The 19,220-nt window shown below is 51.4% G+C and overlaps 1 protein-coding gene across 1 annotated transcript; it reads right to left on the minus strand.

Annotated features, from left to right (window-relative positions):
* Nucleotides 1-836: 836 nt before the first annotated feature.
* On the minus strand, nt 837-18,195 carry LOC105450425. The gene is made up of 10 exons (XM_011690251.1): nt 18,102-18,195; nt 12,764-12,968; nt 12,545-12,656; nt 11,585-12,446; nt 11,073-11,506; nt 10,712-10,821; nt 7,370-7,498; nt 3,369-3,547; nt 3,068-3,263; nt 837-2,059 (listed from the first exon to the last, which is right to left on the minus strand). The coding sequence occupies exons 1-10, from the start codon at nt 18,108-18,110 to the stop codon at nt 837-839; spliced, it is 3,459 nt and encodes a 1,152-aa protein (XP_011688553.1). The 5' UTR covers nt 18,111-18,195.
* Between the last annotated feature and the right edge of the window lie 1,025 nt (nt 18,196-19,220).

A 19,220-nucleotide genomic window follows, 5' to 3' on the forward strand; every position in this document is an offset into this window, starting at 1 on the left:
GGTAAAAATTCTCAGAAGGATCGCAATAAAAACTGTTCAGCCAGAAACAACATTGAAACTTCCCTTTTTCAATGTCTGTCAACAAAGTTGAAAAAGAAAACGACCAAAAAAAAAAGAAACGAAAATGAAAAATCTCGCGTGACTCTGCACGCCGATGAAACTTTGTAGGCGAAGATTCGAAAGAAAGGCACGGTTGCCTTGATTACAGCAAACGAAGCAGTTTCGTTGTATGCACATTCGGAAAATCATTACGTAATTGGATTTCAAAGATACTAATCTTAAATCCACGCGATAAACTCGCTTAACTCCGCAATGCGAAACGTGTGTCGGGGGAAGATGAAACGTCCTCGTAACTGGAAAAACCACGGAAACAATCGTACTAGTCTATAATTTATACAGTCGTAACATTAAAATACATCGTGGAATTCATCCTTAAACATCTCACTAACTTACAACGTTAATACTCCGGAATCGCGTGAATCGTGTGTTTTTGATCGCGCGGCACGTTTGCTTTAAAACGCCACTTCTCTCGCTCTGGACCTCGGCCGGATGTACTCGCGGTTGGAAAAGGAAAAATGAAAGAGGCGCAGTGCCGGCGTTACACACACGCACATACACACACTCACACATACGAAACGTAAACGTATCTGCAAACAGACGAAGGGGGGAATGATCAACGAAGATCCGCAACGAATGCACGTCGGGGAACGACTCCACTGTAGGCAAGAGAACAGAGACAGCGGCCGGTGTGAAAAAAATTCGAGACAGCACACTGTTTACGCGGGAGAAGGAACGCGCAGACAGGTGATAGCGGGCCGCGATTGTTCGCTCGGGTGTTACTTGATCGGCTTGCCCCAAGGAAACTGTATCCCCAGCCGGGGGATATCGCTGCCGGTGGACGACTCGTCCTCGCTGCTGGACGCCGACGTTTCTTCGGAAATCATCGCTTCCCCGCCGGCCTCCTGGGGTCTCTGACCGCCGCCGACGTTGCAATCGTCCGCCGCCGCTGCCGCCGCAGCCGCAGCGGCCGCCACCGCGGCGGCCACTGCGGAATTCGCCGTGGACGACGTGGAAGACGATGAGGACGACGACGAGGAAGGTGACGACTGGTCCTTCCTAGGACGTCGCAGCGAGATCGGCGTCGAGCTGAACGAAGGCGACCACGCGGCCGCCGCCGCCGCCTCCTCCACTGCCGCCGCGGTCCGCGCCGAATCGCACGTGGTGGAGATACTTTTCGATCTCGCTCTGGTGTCCATGGCAGGTCGAGCGTTCGGCGTCAACCGGAGCGATCCTTGCCTAGAAACCGTCGTCGCGCCCTCGGAGGACCTGGCCACTTTCGGCAATGTGCTAAGCGAATCGGACGTCCCCTGCGACAAGTCGTCGATTTCCAGCGTCCAAGAGACGGAGGCGTCCTTCGTGACCAGGAACTTCACCATCGACGACGAATGAGCGCCGTTCTTGTCGAGCGAATAGCTGTGCTCCATTTGCTCCGCGCCCGCGGACCGAGATAACCGTGGATTAAGCTGATTCGCAAGAACGTGATTCACCCAGTCGTTCTTGTTTCGCAGCTTCCACTGTAGCTCCTCATTCCGCTGCGACAGCCGTTTGTTGTGCTTCGAGACTTGATGAATCGACTCGTGAAGCATCTCGTTCTCGTGTGAGATCTGCCGTTCGAAGGAGTCCTTCCGCTGAAGCTGAGCCTTCAGGTCCTCGCATCTGGCCTCCGCCATATCGAGCCGCATCTGCAGGGCGTCCTTCTCCTCGATGTCGCGCCTGTAACTGTCCAGCTCCGATCGGAGGGCCGTGTTCTCCTGACTCTTTAGCTCGAGCACGGATCTCAGCGACTCGATCTCCGCCATCAGCGCGGCACCCTGATCGTGAACCACGGATTTTCTCATCTCCTCTTTGCGGGCCAGCTCATTGATCTGCTCGGCGCGTAATTTCGCAATTGTCGCGCGATGTTCCCTCGTAACATCGTCCAGCCTGACGTCGTACTTGTGCCTTTCCTCTTTCAGAGTTTCGACGAGCGCAGCAACCTGTTTCGCCCTATGAGCTTCCACTGGAAAACCAGAATGTTAACTTGAGTCTTTCACTTTCAAACAGCAAACTGGTATTTATAATCTTAATTATCGTATCTAATCAACGTATTTCATGTGGAAAATTTACACGTATTTATTTTCGTATACATTAGCAAATAAATAATTTATTCTATATCCAGTCAACTTTCTGTTATTTAAATGTATATTAATTTGTATTTTAATACACATAATATTATTTCTTTATATATTTGATACTAGTTGTATATTTTTACTTTTGTTTTCTTACCCTTTTTTTATTTTTAACTTAATCTCTTTTTATTTTTAACTCACTATCTCTTATTTTAAAATCGTCTGCTGGTGTTTATTTTGCACTTTCAATACGTTCAAACGTTGCATCGAAAAAGAACTTTCTCGTTAATAAATAAATAAATTTAAATAAATGTGTGATTTCAATTTTATAATTTAATATAAATATATTTTGTTGCGGTATATTGGGGCCCTGAGTTGAAAAGCAAAACTGTATACAAAACTTAAACGGAGAGCACACATTTAATCTATAATTAGCGGCTATCGAAACGTCGAACGTTACGTGAGAACTAAATTAAGAACCAAATCCTTCGGCAAAAGAGATTCGAAATATCTTCTAGCAAAAAAAGGAAAAGGGCGAGAGGCACATTGTTAGGGATTAATCTCAAAGATTCGAATTGTGCGTAGGCGCTGCTGAAACGTTCAATTTAATTAATAATTGTTCCACTTCGTGCAGGCGTGCAGTCGTGCACCGACATTAGGACGATTATAACTCGTTTACTACGTGAGTAACACGAAGAATAATATCCACTGGGATAGTGACGACGCTTCGTGTCTGCTGAAAGATACAGTTTCCCATTCGTTTCGCCGCGAAGAGCTCGGGAGTCTCGTTTTTCATCCACGAACTGCGTCATCGCGCCGAGTTCTCGAGAGTGTATATATACAGCCCGCGCGCGAGAGAGATCCGAGGAAAATAAACAGATATATTATATAAGACTTACACTCGTCGCGAAGCTGGTCCAGAGCTTTACTGTGGTCCTCCCTCTCCGCCTCGAGTCTGTCCTCCATGCTGACGCAACTCGCGCGTAAAACGTCGATTTCCGAAAGCAGCGCCGACCGCTCGTTCTTCATCTCCTTGCAATCGGCCTTCAACTTCTCGAAATCCTTCTTCAGTTTGGGAGTGGCAAACGCGTCCAGCTGAAAGCCACACACGATCTCGCGGTTATGCCATCTGATTCGTAACGGATTTCTCTTTCTCCTTCCGTTAAGCATGTACGATAATAGAAGCGTAAAACCACGTACCTCGAACGCCAAGTAGTGCACGCTCACGGCGAGCGCCTGTGCGGCCCGTTCCGCTTGCTCCACGCGGAAGTCCACGTAGGGCACGGTGGTCTGCGCGGCCTGATCTCGCGTCTCCGGCGACGTCCTCGCCGTCGACACCGTGTAGGTGGTGTTGTGGTGAGTCTCCTTGGACTCACGATCTGTAATCAGCGTCGTCATCGAGAGGTGCATCAGTTGTCTCGATCGGCTGTTCCCGAAAATCGCGCACGCGGGGCGTCGTCGTCGGGCCAGACTGACCCCCCCCCCCCACCCCTGTCTGTATCAATGACTCGACCCACGTGCCATCAATCTACATAAGTGCCTTGATCGCACGTAATATACGTGGACGCGCCACGCTGTCCTTATTACCCTCTATCCTCGTTCGCAACCACCCGGGATCATTGCGGGGAGGTCAGTGCGTAATCCCGACTGTGATAAATCGTTTGCGCTCGTTCCCCGCTCGACGCTGTCGAAAGTGCCTTATAAACACACGGGAAATATCCCGTGTCACAAAGAGAGCTCGTCAGGAAAGAAAGAACTTGGAAAGTCAAAGCATTCGTTCTGAATCTCGGTCGAGTCCGGCCGCCGATGTCAACTCCGCATCAACTTGACACATGACACGCGCGCGCGCGCGCGCACACACATGAGAAAGTCAGAGAGCGAGCGGCACATGGGAAAGTCATTGAACGAACTGGTACAACTGTTTTAACAACGTGTCTAAACGATAGTATTCCCACGTTTACGTCTCGCGCATTCCGAAACTTGCACGTGAAACCAACTTTTTTTTTCTCGCCTCTTTTTCCTCTCCGGAGTAACCGAAACGTGCGACCATTGTTCAAGTTCGCAGCTCAATGAAGAGACACCGGGTTAAGGTCGATCCAATTTCGACGCGCAGTTCCAGTTGCGAAACTGCCAAAAGACGTCTCGGCGAGCGCCGTTGGCGAGCCCCGCGGCCAAGAAAATTCGCTTCCTACACGTCTCTCCTGGCACCTGCTGCCTCGTCTCCCCACCGTCACACGTCATCCGTCAGAAAAATTCAAGTATTTTGGGAACGGACGTTCTACGTCTACGTAGTGTGTCGCGGGCAAAAGAAACGCGCGCGACGTAAACAGATCCGTTACGTCGGTTTCGACGATTATCCTTCGACGGTCGGATTCTACAATGAACGCGACATTCGAACGAGACATTCATCGGCGAAGAATAGTCGGCTTGCTGATAGACTTATGATCGATTCCAATCAGGATCGCCATTCGTATAACAATCTATTGGCCGAGTTCGCACTTCGACTGAATTAGCACGAGCCACGGGCCACCTCGGAGAGCTATATGCCTCCCACCCCACGTCCGTTCCATCGCCTTGCCGTCTTCCTAAACACTCTCCTGTCGCGCAAGGTGGAACCGTCAGGACCAGCGAGCGAAGACGATAGGAACCCCATCTTCTTCGCGGGAGGATCCTTTTCGCAGGAGAGACGCGGCTTTCCCTAAAAGATCTTTCCTTCGAGAAACGTATAAACCTCACTGGGTTCGCGGCTTTTGAGAGTCACCACTCGTCGCACAGTAAAGTCCCTCCGATGACGATCGTACTGTACTTCCGGCGTTTCTGAACGCCAAAACCGCCCGGCGTATGTGCATGCGTCGAGCAACTCCGAGTTCTCCGATTTGGAATCGGCCGGTCCTTAGATGGAACAAGACGGCGCGCGCGTGTTCGCGCTTACTTACGGTCGTCGGGCAATCGCGAATCGCGACGGTCGTACATATAACGTCTCTTTTGTGTTCAGGATACGACCGCGATGAGTATCGAGAGCGCGTGAGCGGCGAACGCGATCGATTTAGCCCTTGAAACAACGCATCCTTTCAGCGGTACCTTTCCGCTTCGCGGACACGGAGACCTGAATATACGCGGAACACCGCTTTCGCCATCCCGTTACTATTTAGGACAAAACGGCCGGTTATCTCTCCGACAGCGATTCCCTCTCTCCCTCGTTCCAGTATCGGCCGAGATAGTCTAGGTCGGAGTGAATTTTTGACGGAGTTTCGAAAGGAAAGCACCGAGCAAACAGGCTTGACTTTTAGTGCTCGGAACTATATAGGGTGAAAGCCGTGACTTTCATCGAACCGGCAAAGAACTCGTGTGTGCGCGCGCGGGGAGGGACACGCGTGTATATGCGTACTATACAATACGCGCGAGCGAGGACAACACATCGCGCGACTCGCCTGTCCGGACGCACGGGCGAGCGCGTGCGATGCGTTTTACTGCACCGGGCGAATTTAATGCGCTTGACCGCGCGCTTGTGCGCGCGCGTATGCGTGCGTGCGTGCGTGCGTGCGTGCATCGCAGAATAAACGTGGGAACTTTTTTAGAAACTGGCTGCCATTAAAGTGGCACGACTAATGGATTGGAAAGCACAACGCGCGGAGCATGAATTCTCGCTCTATCTTGTTTGTTGTCCTTTTGCAAAACAACGAGAGACTGACTGACTGTCCGTTTCGCAAAATGACAAAGTCTTGACGGATGGACGTCGAGTAATCTCGTGACCGTACACCGCGGTGAAACTCGCCGACGACGACGACAAGGAGAAAAGAAGGATTCCGCGAGAGGAAGATCCGCGATGGTGGAATCGAAACGTACCTTTTATCGACGCCACGGAGGATTTCTGTTTCACGGTGGCGTTGGCCGCTAATCTCCTCGTTATTGCTGGCTTTCGCGCCACTGGCGGGCTCTTCTCTGTAAAGAGAATGTGTTGCGTTAACGAGAGCATGTTAAACACTAAACCACAGCACTCGGAGCCCCGCGAGTACTGCCGGGCGAGCGTACCCGGGTACCGTACGGCGAGAACCGTTTTATCGTCCGTGCGAGATTGAAGTTCAAGTATAAAGTACGAACGTTTATTCTATCCAAGGTCTTTTTTCCTATCGCGTGTTATTATTGTATTTTGCCCAAAACGTTTGTAATAAATTTAGACGATTTAACGCACGACACCAACTACTCAGCAACCGGCTTAGATTATTATTATTATTATGATTAACATAAGTAGCAAAATTATTACAGATGATTTTGAGGAAACAACGATTAATTGAATTAGCAGAATCGCTTGCTGCAAAATTTCTAAATGTATATATAGTTAATAATTAACTATATATAATTCGTGTCCCTGATTTAATGTTTTCAAATGTTAAGCAACGAAAAAAACTGATCTCATCCGCGTTAACAAAATAATGCAGGTATTACTTGATAAGTTTCTCGCTGCAAAATTTCGAACTATACAATTCGCCGTCCTTGATTTATAATTTTTTCTCATATTAAACAACAAAAAATATTAATTCCATTCACGTTAGTAAAATGGTACAGGTATTATTTAATAAGTTAATGGCTGATTAAGTTTGATCGAAGTCCCCTTTAGTCTCTGCACGAAAAGGTGGCCCTGAAACGTCCGTTTGACATGAATATTCATCGCGTCGAGCGGTAGACCTTTCAGAGAATTTCTCCTAGCTTCGCCATGCGTCCGGGAGGAGAGGGGGGGGGGGGAGGGAAGTAGCAAGGTGAAAAGCCACGAGTAGACTTTGTCAACATAACCGTAACGACGATTGCAGGCGCCTTTTCCTATCTACCGGAATAGGGAGGAAAAAGGTTCTCTCCCGGGAGAGAAATTTTCGCGAAAATATATTCTAATACGCGTGCTACTTTATTGCACACTCTAACACGCGTCGTTTCGCGAATCGCGAACCGGTGAACGTTGGTTGGCCAAGTCCCGGAGAGACTCGCTCTCTCTTTCTCTCTCTCTCTCTATCATTCTCCTTTCATCGTCGCTCGTCACGGCAGCGGTGCCCCAGCCGGAAATACGCGACGGTGCTCTCGTTCCTCCGCCGCGTCCGCGTCCTCCCTTCTCCTGATTATCATACCGAAGCGTACAAACGCGCGCGTTACACGGCCGTGTAGTTACCTAATAATCACGAATGACAGGACGGGGCGAGCTGTATATTTACCGAGTTCCACCGCCGCCACGTCGATGCAGTTCTTCTTCGCGTCGAAACTGTTGACGCGGACCTGATGGTGATTGACGTGGCCGTTCGAGACGAATCTCCGGGGCGGGTTCGCGGACGTCGGTGATCTCTCTGGAAATAAATGACGAGAAACGTCGCGACGTGAGAAACATGCTGCGACGTGGATAATGCGCGCGGGATCTCACGGAGAGGATATACAGATTAAATGATATCCGCGCGGGAGGGGAAAACGGGATCGAGCGATTAAACCACGGGCCGAAGAAAACAGCAAGCGATGGTCGACAGAGCCGCTTCTATCGCGCGCGCGCGCGATACACACAACCGGAAGGATGACCGTTATGCGCGATCGCCAAATGCTAATATCCTTTCTACCTCGTTTGAAGCTGCCCAGACGCATCCTCGTCGAGTCCCGGGCGAAGTCCGTCCTCCTCGGGAGGGTTTTGTCCTTCGATCCTTGTTGGCCCATCTCGTCTCTGTGCGCCTTCCGTTCACCATTTAACCATTATAATCCGTTAAGCGAGATCGACCGTGATCCCCGTCGACGGCGGCGCGACTGGCCCCGCGCGTGCCACCTTCATCCTCCTGCCGCGCGATTGTATCCCGCGAGCCGAGCGTGAGAATCACAGTCGAGGTACGTGTGTATGCCGGCCGCCGTCACGTCGACGTTGTTCATCAACATGTACAACGGTATACAACGGGTATCTTCCGCCTCTCTGAGCCTGCCGCTGCCGCTTACAACTTGCCGCCGCCGTCGCCGCCGCCGCCGCCGGCGCCGATGCCGATCGATCGCGACGCGCCGTTCTCCTTCGGAATCTCACGCGAGAGCAGGCCGCCGCGATTATATTGTAGCCAGTGATCGCGTATCGCCGTATCCCACGCGGTATCCCGTTCCGGACACCCGACACCGCGATCCGCGGGCGGACCGCGTATCGCGCTCTGCGTTATGTCACACTGCGAATCACGCGCGAATCGTCGCGAGTCTATAACGCCGCGCGCTGCGCCGTACCTCCCGGCATATCCCGGCGAGTTGCACCACGTTCCACCGCGCGAATTCGCGAGCGAATTCCGACGTTCGATCCGCGATTTTCTTCGCTCGGATCGTTCGCTAATAAGGGCCCGTTCGCGTGCGTGGGCTCAGCGGCTGCTGCCGATTCCGACGGCGATTGCGTAAGGCCGCGCGGGGCGGATCGCGGGACCGGTAGTCGCGTACCGACAGTCGTCGACCTTGGCAACGCACGTGGTCGTCGCTCGGTCGGGTACACCTGCTTCTGCTGCCGCTGCCACTGCCGCTGACGAAGGTGGGGATGGGAAGACGGGTGGCGAAGAAGGGTGGCAGGCATCCTCGCCGAGCGACGGAGGTGCACGGCGACGATGCATCGCGAGTCGCGGAGATGCAAAGGGAGCACGACGAAAGGGGGGGTCCGAGGTGGCCGCCGGAAATAACGCCGTCGAGTGGCGTTGACCCGTGCAGCTGTCGACCGGTCGCCGCGGCGTGCCGTTAAGGCGGATATTGCGAATCTAGACGGATCTGCAGGTGGACGGCACGGTGCGGGCCGGCCCGGTTACACACGTACCTTGCACAGGCACCACCACGCGCGTGTTACCGTTCGCGGCGGCGGGACCAACATGGCATGGCCACGCAAGCTATCAACTCTCCGGCCGTGTAACGGGGACGTCAATCCCCCGTGCGACAGGTGGGGGATGGAGTCCGAGGAGATCGTCGCGCGAGATGACAGATCGAACTTTATAGGAGATCAAGTTTGTAATTGAAATTCGTAAAATTCGGGCGATTTTTTGCAGACAGGCTTTCACACACGCATAATTCGCACGCACGTGCTCGCGCGCACTCGCGAGGAGCTGAGGCCAGAGGAACGTAACGGGGAAAATAGGTCAGGGAAGAGGCGAGGCCTTCGGAAGGTGTTTCTGTCCTCGCGCACAACCGCGTTATCGGAAAACAGTCACAATCGGAAGCGAAATCGTAGTCCGGTGTCGGAGGTGTCACCACACGGGAATCGAAACGAGATAGTCAATTCCGTCCGGGCCACCGCCTGGATGTGCCGAGCGCACTCCGGTAACTCGTTCGCTAACGAGACATCGGCTGTCAGCGACTGTCCCTTCTCACTCTATCTCTCTCTCTCTTTCTCTCTCCCCCGCGCGTATGGGTTTCCTTACGCATCGCCACACACTATCCGGTGACCCGATTTTACGCGCAAGAGCGAGGAACGATAGGTGCGCGTCTCTCGCGAGAGAAGGACCGACGGTGGAGAGACGGCTAAATGCATCGGAGATATACACATACGGCGTACACACGTACCACGTGTATACGTGTATAACGTGGTACGTCCTATACGCGGTGTGTACACACGTGCACACAAGTGTACGACCTAGCACGAGACCCGCCGAGGACTGCCGACCGGATGGTGGATGTTGGATGCGACTGCGGCGAAGCTGCGCGCCGGCTCGACGCAGCTTCCTCTTACTACAGTGCACGTACAGTGGAAGCAAAATGACGCCTCGTGTTCCCCATTGGCGCCGGCAAAAGGGGCAATAAAGTTCCTCGGCGTCCTCGACGGACCCCGAGAGCTTTTACTCTCGGGTCGATAAGGAGACCTCGCGCCTTTCTCTCCGGTAGGTAAGCGACACGTGCGAAGGATTCGGAGATCTCTTCTCCTGACGTGTGTCCTCGTCTCGGGATAAAACAATGACCCTTGACAGCAATGGACTTCAAGGAGCGATTTTGCGCTTTCCGAATTAGTTCGAATATTCCGTGAGATCACGCTGTTCAATTCATCGTTCGCACCGAGTAACTTTAATGCGAGACAAAGTCGAGCTCTGTCAATTTTGCATTTTTGATTCGTTTGGATTTTAAGATCGCTTTATACTATTGCGAAAACATGTCAATGTCATTCAATAGCCGTCAAAAATATATTTCGGAAGAATATGCTAAGTCACACAGATGAAGACTTATATTAAAATTATATTTATTGAAAGAACTTTTAAACATAAATTAATATACAAGATGGGTAAAGTTTTATCTCGTATGTGACTTATCATATTGTTGGCGCTTTATTTGTATTCGGGAAAAATAGACACACATTTATGAATAAAGTTTATACAAAACAGCGTTGTGTGTCTATTTTTCCCGAATACAAATAAAGTGCCAACAATATGATAAGTCACATACGAGATAAAACCTCACCTATCTTGTATATTAATTTATGTTTAAAAGTTCTTTCAATAAATATAATTTTAATATAAATCTTCATCTATGTGACTTAGCATATTCTTTCGAATTCTTCAAGTACAGATATCGATGCAACTTACTTGGCATATCCTTACTCGGGCCACTACTGAGATCGCTCATGGAACTGCGAACAGAACTCCTGGCCGTTTCCTGCGTCGGTGATTTTATCTCTTGCCAGCCACGCAGCCTCCTAAGATAAAAATATTTTTTATGTTATTTAATTTAATTATTTCATAATTATCATACATTTTTTAATTTATTTAATTTTTAAGAATAAAAATATTATCAAGGTAATTTATGATATAAAAAAAATGCGCTTTTGTCATCGCTCGATATCACATACGTATATATTTAGAATGAATCACCAAAGTTATATTAGTATAAAAAAAATCGTGCATTGATAAAGATATGTGCATTATATTGCGCTTTATTCAGACTCACCGTTTATCCTTATTATTATTGTTGTTCGCGTCGCCGGCTTTCTTCGACGTTGGCCTCGTGGAAGGTGACAAAGTAAGGTTCTGCAATACCCTTGATTTCACTTCCTTCCTAACTGATCTCGTTCTCTGCTCATTTTTACCAGCCTCTATCTTATTCATCACGGCGTCCCAGCGTCCGCCCTTTCTGGTTGACCTCTGAGAGCGTCTCGCCTCCTTTTCCGCGTCGTCTTTCGAAGACGACTCGATCATCGCCTTGATCTTCGAGACAACGTTTCTCTTCGGCATTTTATATTTTTTCAAAGGCATCGTATCGGTTTTGCTCTGCGGTTTGGGCCTGATGTTTTCGTTCTTCTCGACTTTCTCGATCGCCGTGACTTCGACAGAGGCTGTCGTGTCGGTCGCGTTGCTCGTTTCATCTGACGCTTTTGCGCCTTGCTGCGGAAACAAAATTAGTTTTATAAAATTCTAGGCATTTCTTCGAAATAACCAAGTCTCGCCTCCACGTTAACGTACCTGTAAATAATCCATGATAATGTTCGCCACAATGGGCGAGGGTTGGCTCCTCTGGGAGAGCTCGGTGTCTCCGGTATCGGGGGTGTGATCATCGTTCTCTTCCGGCGCCTGCTCGCCAGGCGCCTGCAGTTTATCCAAATCCGAGTAAATTCCGCTCGAATCCATTTCTTCCCCGGTAAAACTGGGGCATACGCGTTCGCCCGGTGCACAAAACAGCGTGCCGTCGATCACCTGTGCCTTCCTGTCGCCCCGCACAATCTCCTCGTGCGCGTCCGCGTCGCTCTCGGTGAAGAAGTCCGAGTCGGTCATCGGATCCTGCCGGCAGGGCGCGGGAAGATTGACCGGCGGCACTGCCATGGATGGCGGATCCGCGCCGCGGCTGGCCGGCCTCGAATTCTCGCCGTCTCCTTGGTAGCCCGCCTCGAGACTGGTGATGCTCGTGACCGATGTGACGAAGCTCACCGGAACGGTATTACCCCTGATCGGCTCTACGGGTTTCGGATCGAGCGGTAATTCTTCCGGCGAGGGGGTTCGCTCGGTACAGCCCTCCTCCGCGGGTCCTTCCACGTCCACCAGCGGTCTCGTCGAAGCGGACGCTCGGGTCAACGCCAATTTCGAGCCGGCCGAGCCGGTGAGATTCTCGCAGGATGGTGTCCTGGAGCATTCCAACGCCACCGTGAAATCGGTCATCTGGTCCGGCGTCAGTATACCAAGACTCTCGTCGTGCTCGAAGGAGTTCTGTTTGTTCAGCATCAAATAATGCGGCGCTGCGCTCGCATCATTGTAACTGCCCAGGGCCGATTCTACGAGACAGTTATCACCGACATCCTCGATCATGCTCAGCTGAGAATCTTCAAACAGCCTGTCGTACAACGAAAGAACACACGACGTGAAGTATCGGCGAATTTCGTAATCAAATCGCAATATATATCGAGCTTGAAATGTATATAATCCATTTACCTGAACAGGCTGTTGCTTTTCTCCTCGCTGAGATGCACCAATTGTTGCACATCGCCCTTGTCGATGTCCCATGCGGGTGATAACGAGAATGTCTGGTCTGCCGTGGAATCGGCTGAAACACGGGATCGCGTTTCGCACACGTTAGCGACTACACATCCAGATGGCATACCCTTTTACGCGTTTATTAATTAATTACGTGAACATCGAAACGAGAATTACTTTTGATGTTGGGCGAAGATGTTGCGAATCCCGTGAACTCCCGCGGAGTGGGGGATTCGTCCTCGCTGTTAAACTGAAAGCATCCCGAGAAGATCGTTGATCGGCGACTCCCCGTCAGGAGCCTCGATGCCTCGAGTACTCTCGATTTCGGGAAGAACGACGGCCGCGCTGCCCGTGGAACAGGTATCCGACTCTCCCCTACGTTCTGCGAACAAGAGAACAACGAACGACGTATGAGCGCGTGATTTCTCGAGTCACGCGAAGATCATTTTGGTAGAAATGATAAAAAAGAGTTTCTCCGTATTACAATGAATTATCGCTTAATTACTCGAATGGTAGTTTTGTATAGATATATATATATTTTTTTTTCTCTCCAAGGTTAGGTCCAATTTGAGCGCAAAGTATAGAGTCCGTTGCCCTTGGCCTACCTCCAAGTAATAGCTCCACCCCTCGCGAGATGGAATCAGAAATGTCTCTGGCAGTTGGTTAATTTAATTTTAGTTCGTGACGATGTCTCCCCTTCTCTCTCTCTCTCTCTCTCGCTCTCTTTTTCGCGCCTCTTTCTCTCAAACGCGAACAACCGCGCGATGATTTCCTTCTTTTCACGTAACGGACATACGTAACGAATGCCGAGCGACGATGAGCACCGGGACAATTACGCCTAATTAGCGAGCTCGTTTTCTTTCCTCGCGCGGCGGCGCGAGGTATATTATATCAATGTCGTCGCTTAAACGCCCGATAACTCAGCGCCGGTTGTTTGTTTTTCTTTTTTCTCCGGCGACGCGCGCGAGGTGTACATACCGTCGGAACGAGATAGAACTGTGCTATAGCGTGTCTACTACGAATAATAGCCAGATGCCCAGATATCGTCGATATGCTCTTCCCCCCCTGATTCCGGAGAAACGGGACAAGCACGTAAACCGACGAGTGCGTGCGTGAGTTCACCGACGAATAGAACGTTGAGCGCGTGTACGAAGGGGGGGGGAGAAGGAGGGAGGGAGGGAGGCGGACTGAGAACTAGGTTACTGCGAACCGCTACACGGGTCGGGCTCCCGACCGTAAATTACCCACCGGCGGATGTTTCCCTATTGCCGAACCGCGAGCATTAGAATTTTCGGAACCGATCGTCGTCGCGCCGTTGATATACTCGTAAAAAAAAAAAAAGAGGAAAACACCAACAAAGATAAATGACAGTGGTAACAGTTCTGCTCATCGCAGCGGCGACGCGGCGTCGGGTAATCTGTCCAATTTATCTAAGGTAATCGGGCCAATTTATCTAGAGGCGCGCGGGCGCGCAAAAAAAGTGTGTAAACAACGTAGCGGAAATACATATTTTTCGAGATATATATATATGTATACCGCAGATCCCGTCATCCCGTTCCGTTCCGGGAGGTTGATACACGCACGAGCGTATGACATTTTTCCTCCGCGTACGTCCGTCTAACGCCGCCGTGCCGTTTCGTTCGGAAATCAACAGAAGCCACGCGCCGAGGAGCGGTAACGTACGTAATGGGTCAGCAATCATCACGGTCACACCGGTTTCCCGCCGTCTGCGCCTTTCACATCCTTAGATTTTATTCTCTATCGTCTTATCGAAAAATCCATTTTCTCGGTATGTACTTCGCGCGCGCGGGTGTGTCCGCAGGTATGCGGACGCTACCGTCGGCGCGAGGCCGCGCGACCACGACGATCACGACGACGAAGCGTTGTCGCGGCAATAAAAAAAAAATGCCAAGGCGACGTGAAGAGAAAAAAAGCGGCGTCAGCGACGTGGTAGTAAAGTCGCCGCGCGCGGCGACTCTCGCGAGGAAAGGGAGAGCGTGCGAGCGAGCCGTGAATTAAGAAATCGCGAATAAAATTTGCATGTCAAAAGAGCGCGAGGCGCCGCACCGCGCCGCGCCGGCCACCCGCGGCATAAGTATAATACATGCATGCAAAGCGGAGTAGCAATAAAAGGCCAAATCGCGCGAGGGTTTATCCGCGGAGAGCCTTAATTCGCGCTAATTTGCACGGCCGACGCGTGTTCAGCAGTCATGGTTTGTTACGTTTCGAGACGAGACGAGGAAACCCGCCCACCTTAATGCCGTAATGTGCCAAGCGCATCCTAGTGCGTCCGCGCCTCTTGGATGAATTACGAGGAAATCCAAGGTTTTTTTTTTCATTACGACACTCGTCAAACTTGGAACGCTAAAAGTCACCGAATGATCAAATATTTGCTTCTCTCCTTTCTCGCCCAGAGGTGAAATCGCGGTGAAGATAGAAAATATAACCGCGCGTATTACACGTATGTACCGTATACGGTGTATCTCTATTCAGGTAGAAAAACCCTCAAGGAGTTACCCGTACTTTATTACGGAATTCCCGCAATGTGCCGCAATTATCGACTTGTACGTCACGCAATTAAGATAATGCACGCGGGCAGCGTGACTTGTAACACTACGGCCGTATAGCGGCGACGCGCCACGACGTAGTTGCCGGCGTGCCACGGCAATTGATTATAATTCCGATGGAATACACATTCCCGCGTCCGTGGCACGCGTTCGCGATCGACCGCGGCCGAGCCCGAGCGTCGTCCGCGATCCCGACCAGGATTCGAGCTATCCGCGGACACGCGAATACGCGGAGAAGAAGCGTCGACTAAACTCGCTCCGCCGTTCTACGACGCGCGTTCCCTTTTCCATAAATTTAAATTCGTCTACCTGTTTGTAATCACGGAGTCACCGTCCCTTTTCCCAGGATCAGGGGTTATCCTCCTGTGCGTCTTCACACATTAGCGAACTTCACTTGTCGGGGCGTTACGTAAGAGACAGCGTGTTGGAACCGTGTTATCGGTGTCAGTGTCAACAATACACTTGAAACATCATTATATATAGTCATTGTGCCGACGAAGGAGAAACGTGGCAGAATTTTGTGCCACACACCTGACCGCGAGTACCGCACGGGGAATAATTATATCGGAGCAATCTTCGTACACATAAGATAAGCTATATCGCGAGACGATGCTGTCTGTTGTTTAAACGTCCCTCCCGCCGTTTGTCCGCGATTAATTGTCACGAGTCTAAAATCAGCCACATAAATCCGAGACTGCAGCCGACCCCTGCCAGGCCGGGCGCTCTCTCGCGGGCGTGCATATACACACAGAGACACGCATTTATATAAGCACCCGCCGTAAAATCGTGATTAATTTCAATAGAACCCATTGAACACAGTCCTCTCAGACGGAGATCGCCATATGCCTGTGGAGGCCGCCGGCTCACTTAGCTATCCCGCAGCTGGCGTCACTGTCTCTCTCTCTCCCTCTCTCCCCCATTGACGAAACTCGCAACAAGTTACCACGCGATATTTCGAAGACGGAGAAACGACGTCGAGGAAGAAAACACGTACCCCGTGTCATTGGCATCTCTCGCTGCGGCGGCACCACGCGGCACTGACCGGGTCGCGTCGCGAGGTCTCTCTCACGGGGTAGGCGATGGAGGAGGAAAGGCGGGGGGGGGAGGCACGCCGCGCCGTGCCGAGTTTTTCCGCGGCGCCAAAACGGGAGGGCGGGAGGCGTGGAAAGCAAAACAATCCGCGCGGCGCGACCGACGCGCGTGGAGCTCGCGAGGCGTCGGAGGATCGATAGCGACTAAACGACAGGGCCCGCGATCGCGTCGCGGTCGACGCGGCGTGCAGTAAGGCCAGTAAGTACGACAATAAAACGTTCCGGATTCGCTTTGCGAATCCCCCGGCTACACCTGCCGCGTGCCACCACCGCCACCACCGCCGTCGCCGCCACTGGCCGCCAGGCGCGTAGCGAGCGAGCGACGATGACGACGACGATTATTCTATCCTGTCAGAACACGACCGGCATTCGCAATTCGCATTCACCAAGCCGTGAATCCGCGCGTCGCTCGCTATGTATACCGATGTGTGTACGAGCGACGTTGAATTATTATCATTATATGCGAAGCGGGGCCGGCCGCTCGATCCGCTCGATAACGTCGCGCACCGCGACGATGTAAGGTACGTAGTACGCGGACGTTTTCAGGGACAAGACCTCTCTCTCTCCTTTTGACTTTGCCTCTGGGATTACTCGCGCGTCTTTCGCGTCGTGCGTTTATCTTTTCGTCCGGGAAGGAAAGATTGGCACGATTCCGCGAGATGCGTGCCTGTAGCTATATTTTACAGCGTCGTACGATGTTGTGCTATAATCTAATACGCAGTGTCTATAGCTTTAAGTTTAGAGAGAAAGTCTCGCGAGAATCTTCTTTACGATCTTCCCACGCGTCAGCTATGGAATTGACGTGAAATTGATCTGGTCGTCGAAGCGGAATTTTCTTAAAGTCGACCCTTGGCCCAATTCACAAGAAAGAGAGAGAGAGAGAGAGAGAGAAAAAATAGAAAAGAAAACACGAGGTTCTGGTGGATCGGGTATCCCTCGACATCTTTATTGCTCGGCGACTCTGTCACGTTTCGAGGATCGTCGGCGCGCGTGCGATCGCGCGTATTTCTCGCGTGCGGTAAATGGAGCACTGGGAAATTCGCCAGTGTCCAGATTATCTATCCGCGTCTGCGCCGTGGAACGTGCTCTAAATTATGTAAAAGTAGCATCGTACCTTCGTCTCCTCGCTCGTGCATGCGACCCAGCTGTCGTATATTATTGCGCGAGACGTATTCGAGACGTTTACCTTTTCGTTGTTTTTCTTTTTTCTCTTGCTCCGAAACGAACGGAGACTCCGCTCGCCGTTACGCACGCGAATCGGCGACACACACGTCTCGGATCGAAGACGTGCTGAAAGTAAACGACCACCTTCTTGTATACGTGACCGTTGTAAACGGAAAATTACGATTCGAAAATCGCAAAGTGACCTTTCCCTCGGTTAGGAATGATTCCGATTCTGCGCGAGAACACGGAAGACACAAGCACGAGCGAGGTGATGAATATTGTTTCCATTATTATTTGCCTATCCAAGTATTTGCTCTCTCTTTCTTTCTCTCTCTCTCTCTCTCTCTTACAAGCCCTTATTATTCCTTCCTCCGTTATCCGCGTTTAATTCGAGCCGCGAGTCTACGACGTCGTCAGATAATTTATGTACGAGTATTTCGCTCAACGTCGCCGAGACGTTTTCTCTTTCCAAGCCGGGAGGCGGTTACCGGGAAAACGATACTCTCGACAAGAAACGCAACAACATCCGTTTACCGCGAATCGGTGGCGCGATATCACGCCGATCGGTCGACGGCGAGAAGAGAGAGATTCGACGTGTGAATCGCAGCACTTTTTTCCTCCCTCTCTTTCTTTCTCTCTCTCACACACACACACACATACATACACACACAACCCTTTCGTTCCGGAGCTTACCTTGGCCATGTCGTGGGTGGGACCTCGGAGTTTCGGCACTCGATTCTCACTCAGCGTTCCCGGATTCACGTTCCTCGTTTGCGACAGACTCCAACGGGAGTGTTCCAAGTCGCATGCCCGTCGCCGTGTACCCGCACGCGAGAGGCTCGCACCGGATCGCTGCTGCGCCGCTGAACCGTCGACGACGCACGGCGTAACGGTTGCCGTCGCGGATAACGCGACGCCTCGCGTCGCGCCACCGTTCCCTCGCAAACGCGACGACGCTCTCGACGTCGGCGGCGACGCCGACGACGGTGTTATTGATCGACGCCGTGCGGAGGCGTCGCTGTCCGTCGCTGTATCGTGGCGGCGGCGGCGGCGTTGGTGGTGGTGGTGGCGGTGGGCGGCGAGGGGTGGGTGGATCGCCATCGCCAGCGAAATATTTTTGCGGGTATTCGGGGGTGGTTTGCGGGAGCAGGAGAGCGGCAGGGCGGGAGGGTAGGGTGAAATCACGGTGCCGAACTAAATTAACGCGCGATTACTTATAGTACGCGGCCGTTTCATTGCCTGCACATTCGCCACTGAGCGATCTCTCGAGCGTTCCTATTCTAATATACCAATTCGCCATCAAAACACCGGAGTGTTGCGCGCGAAAACGTCAACATCTCGCTCTCTCTCCCTCTCTCTCTCTGTTTTCTTCCTCTTTCAGTAATGTAGGCCCGCCTGATCGCGAAGGAAAGACAAACATGAGCATGTATGTACTCTCGCTGCGGCGCAAGAAACTGCTTCGTGCCTCTAAAAATAACGCGTTCCACGCTAATAATAAAACAACAAAGCGCCGTCGAATGTAGCTAGTACGAAAAAGTTTTAGGGCCACCCTCTTGTGCGCAACCTTGGGACTGTATAACTTCCCCCTGAGTCACGAGCCTATACGCGATACGCCGGGCGAAAGGGATGCGTGATTCACATCATTTGCGGCATTACACCGTCCGTTTTTTTTTCATTTTTTTGGAATCGTACGTATACACGTGTTATATCGTACATCATCACGTGTTTATAATTACTCATGACAGTTATGACGAAGGACACGTTAATCGATATCGACGTATTTTGTAGTGTCCGCTCGATTTAACCACGGCG

Source organism: Wasmannia auropunctata, unplaced genomic scaffold (assembly GCF_000956235.1).
Source record: "Wasmannia auropunctata unplaced genomic scaffold, wasmannia.A_1.0 LD336111.1, whole genome shotgun sequence".
NCBI classification, from domain to species: Eukaryota; Metazoa; Arthropoda; class Insecta; order Hymenoptera; family Formicidae; genus Wasmannia; species Wasmannia auropunctata.

Excerpts from the sequence above, each read along its gene's own strand:
- LOC105450425 (XM_011690251.1), bottom strand. Across the intron at positions 7,499-10,711 it reads CCCGAGTAAGGATATGCCAA|AGAGATCACCGACGTCCGCG; the intron begins GTAAGTTGCATC and ends ATTTATTTCCAG. Across the intron at positions 3,548-7,369 it reads CGTGGCGGCGGTGGAACTCG|ATCGTGAGTCCAAGGAGACT; the intron begins GTAAATATACAG and ends CGCTGATTACAG.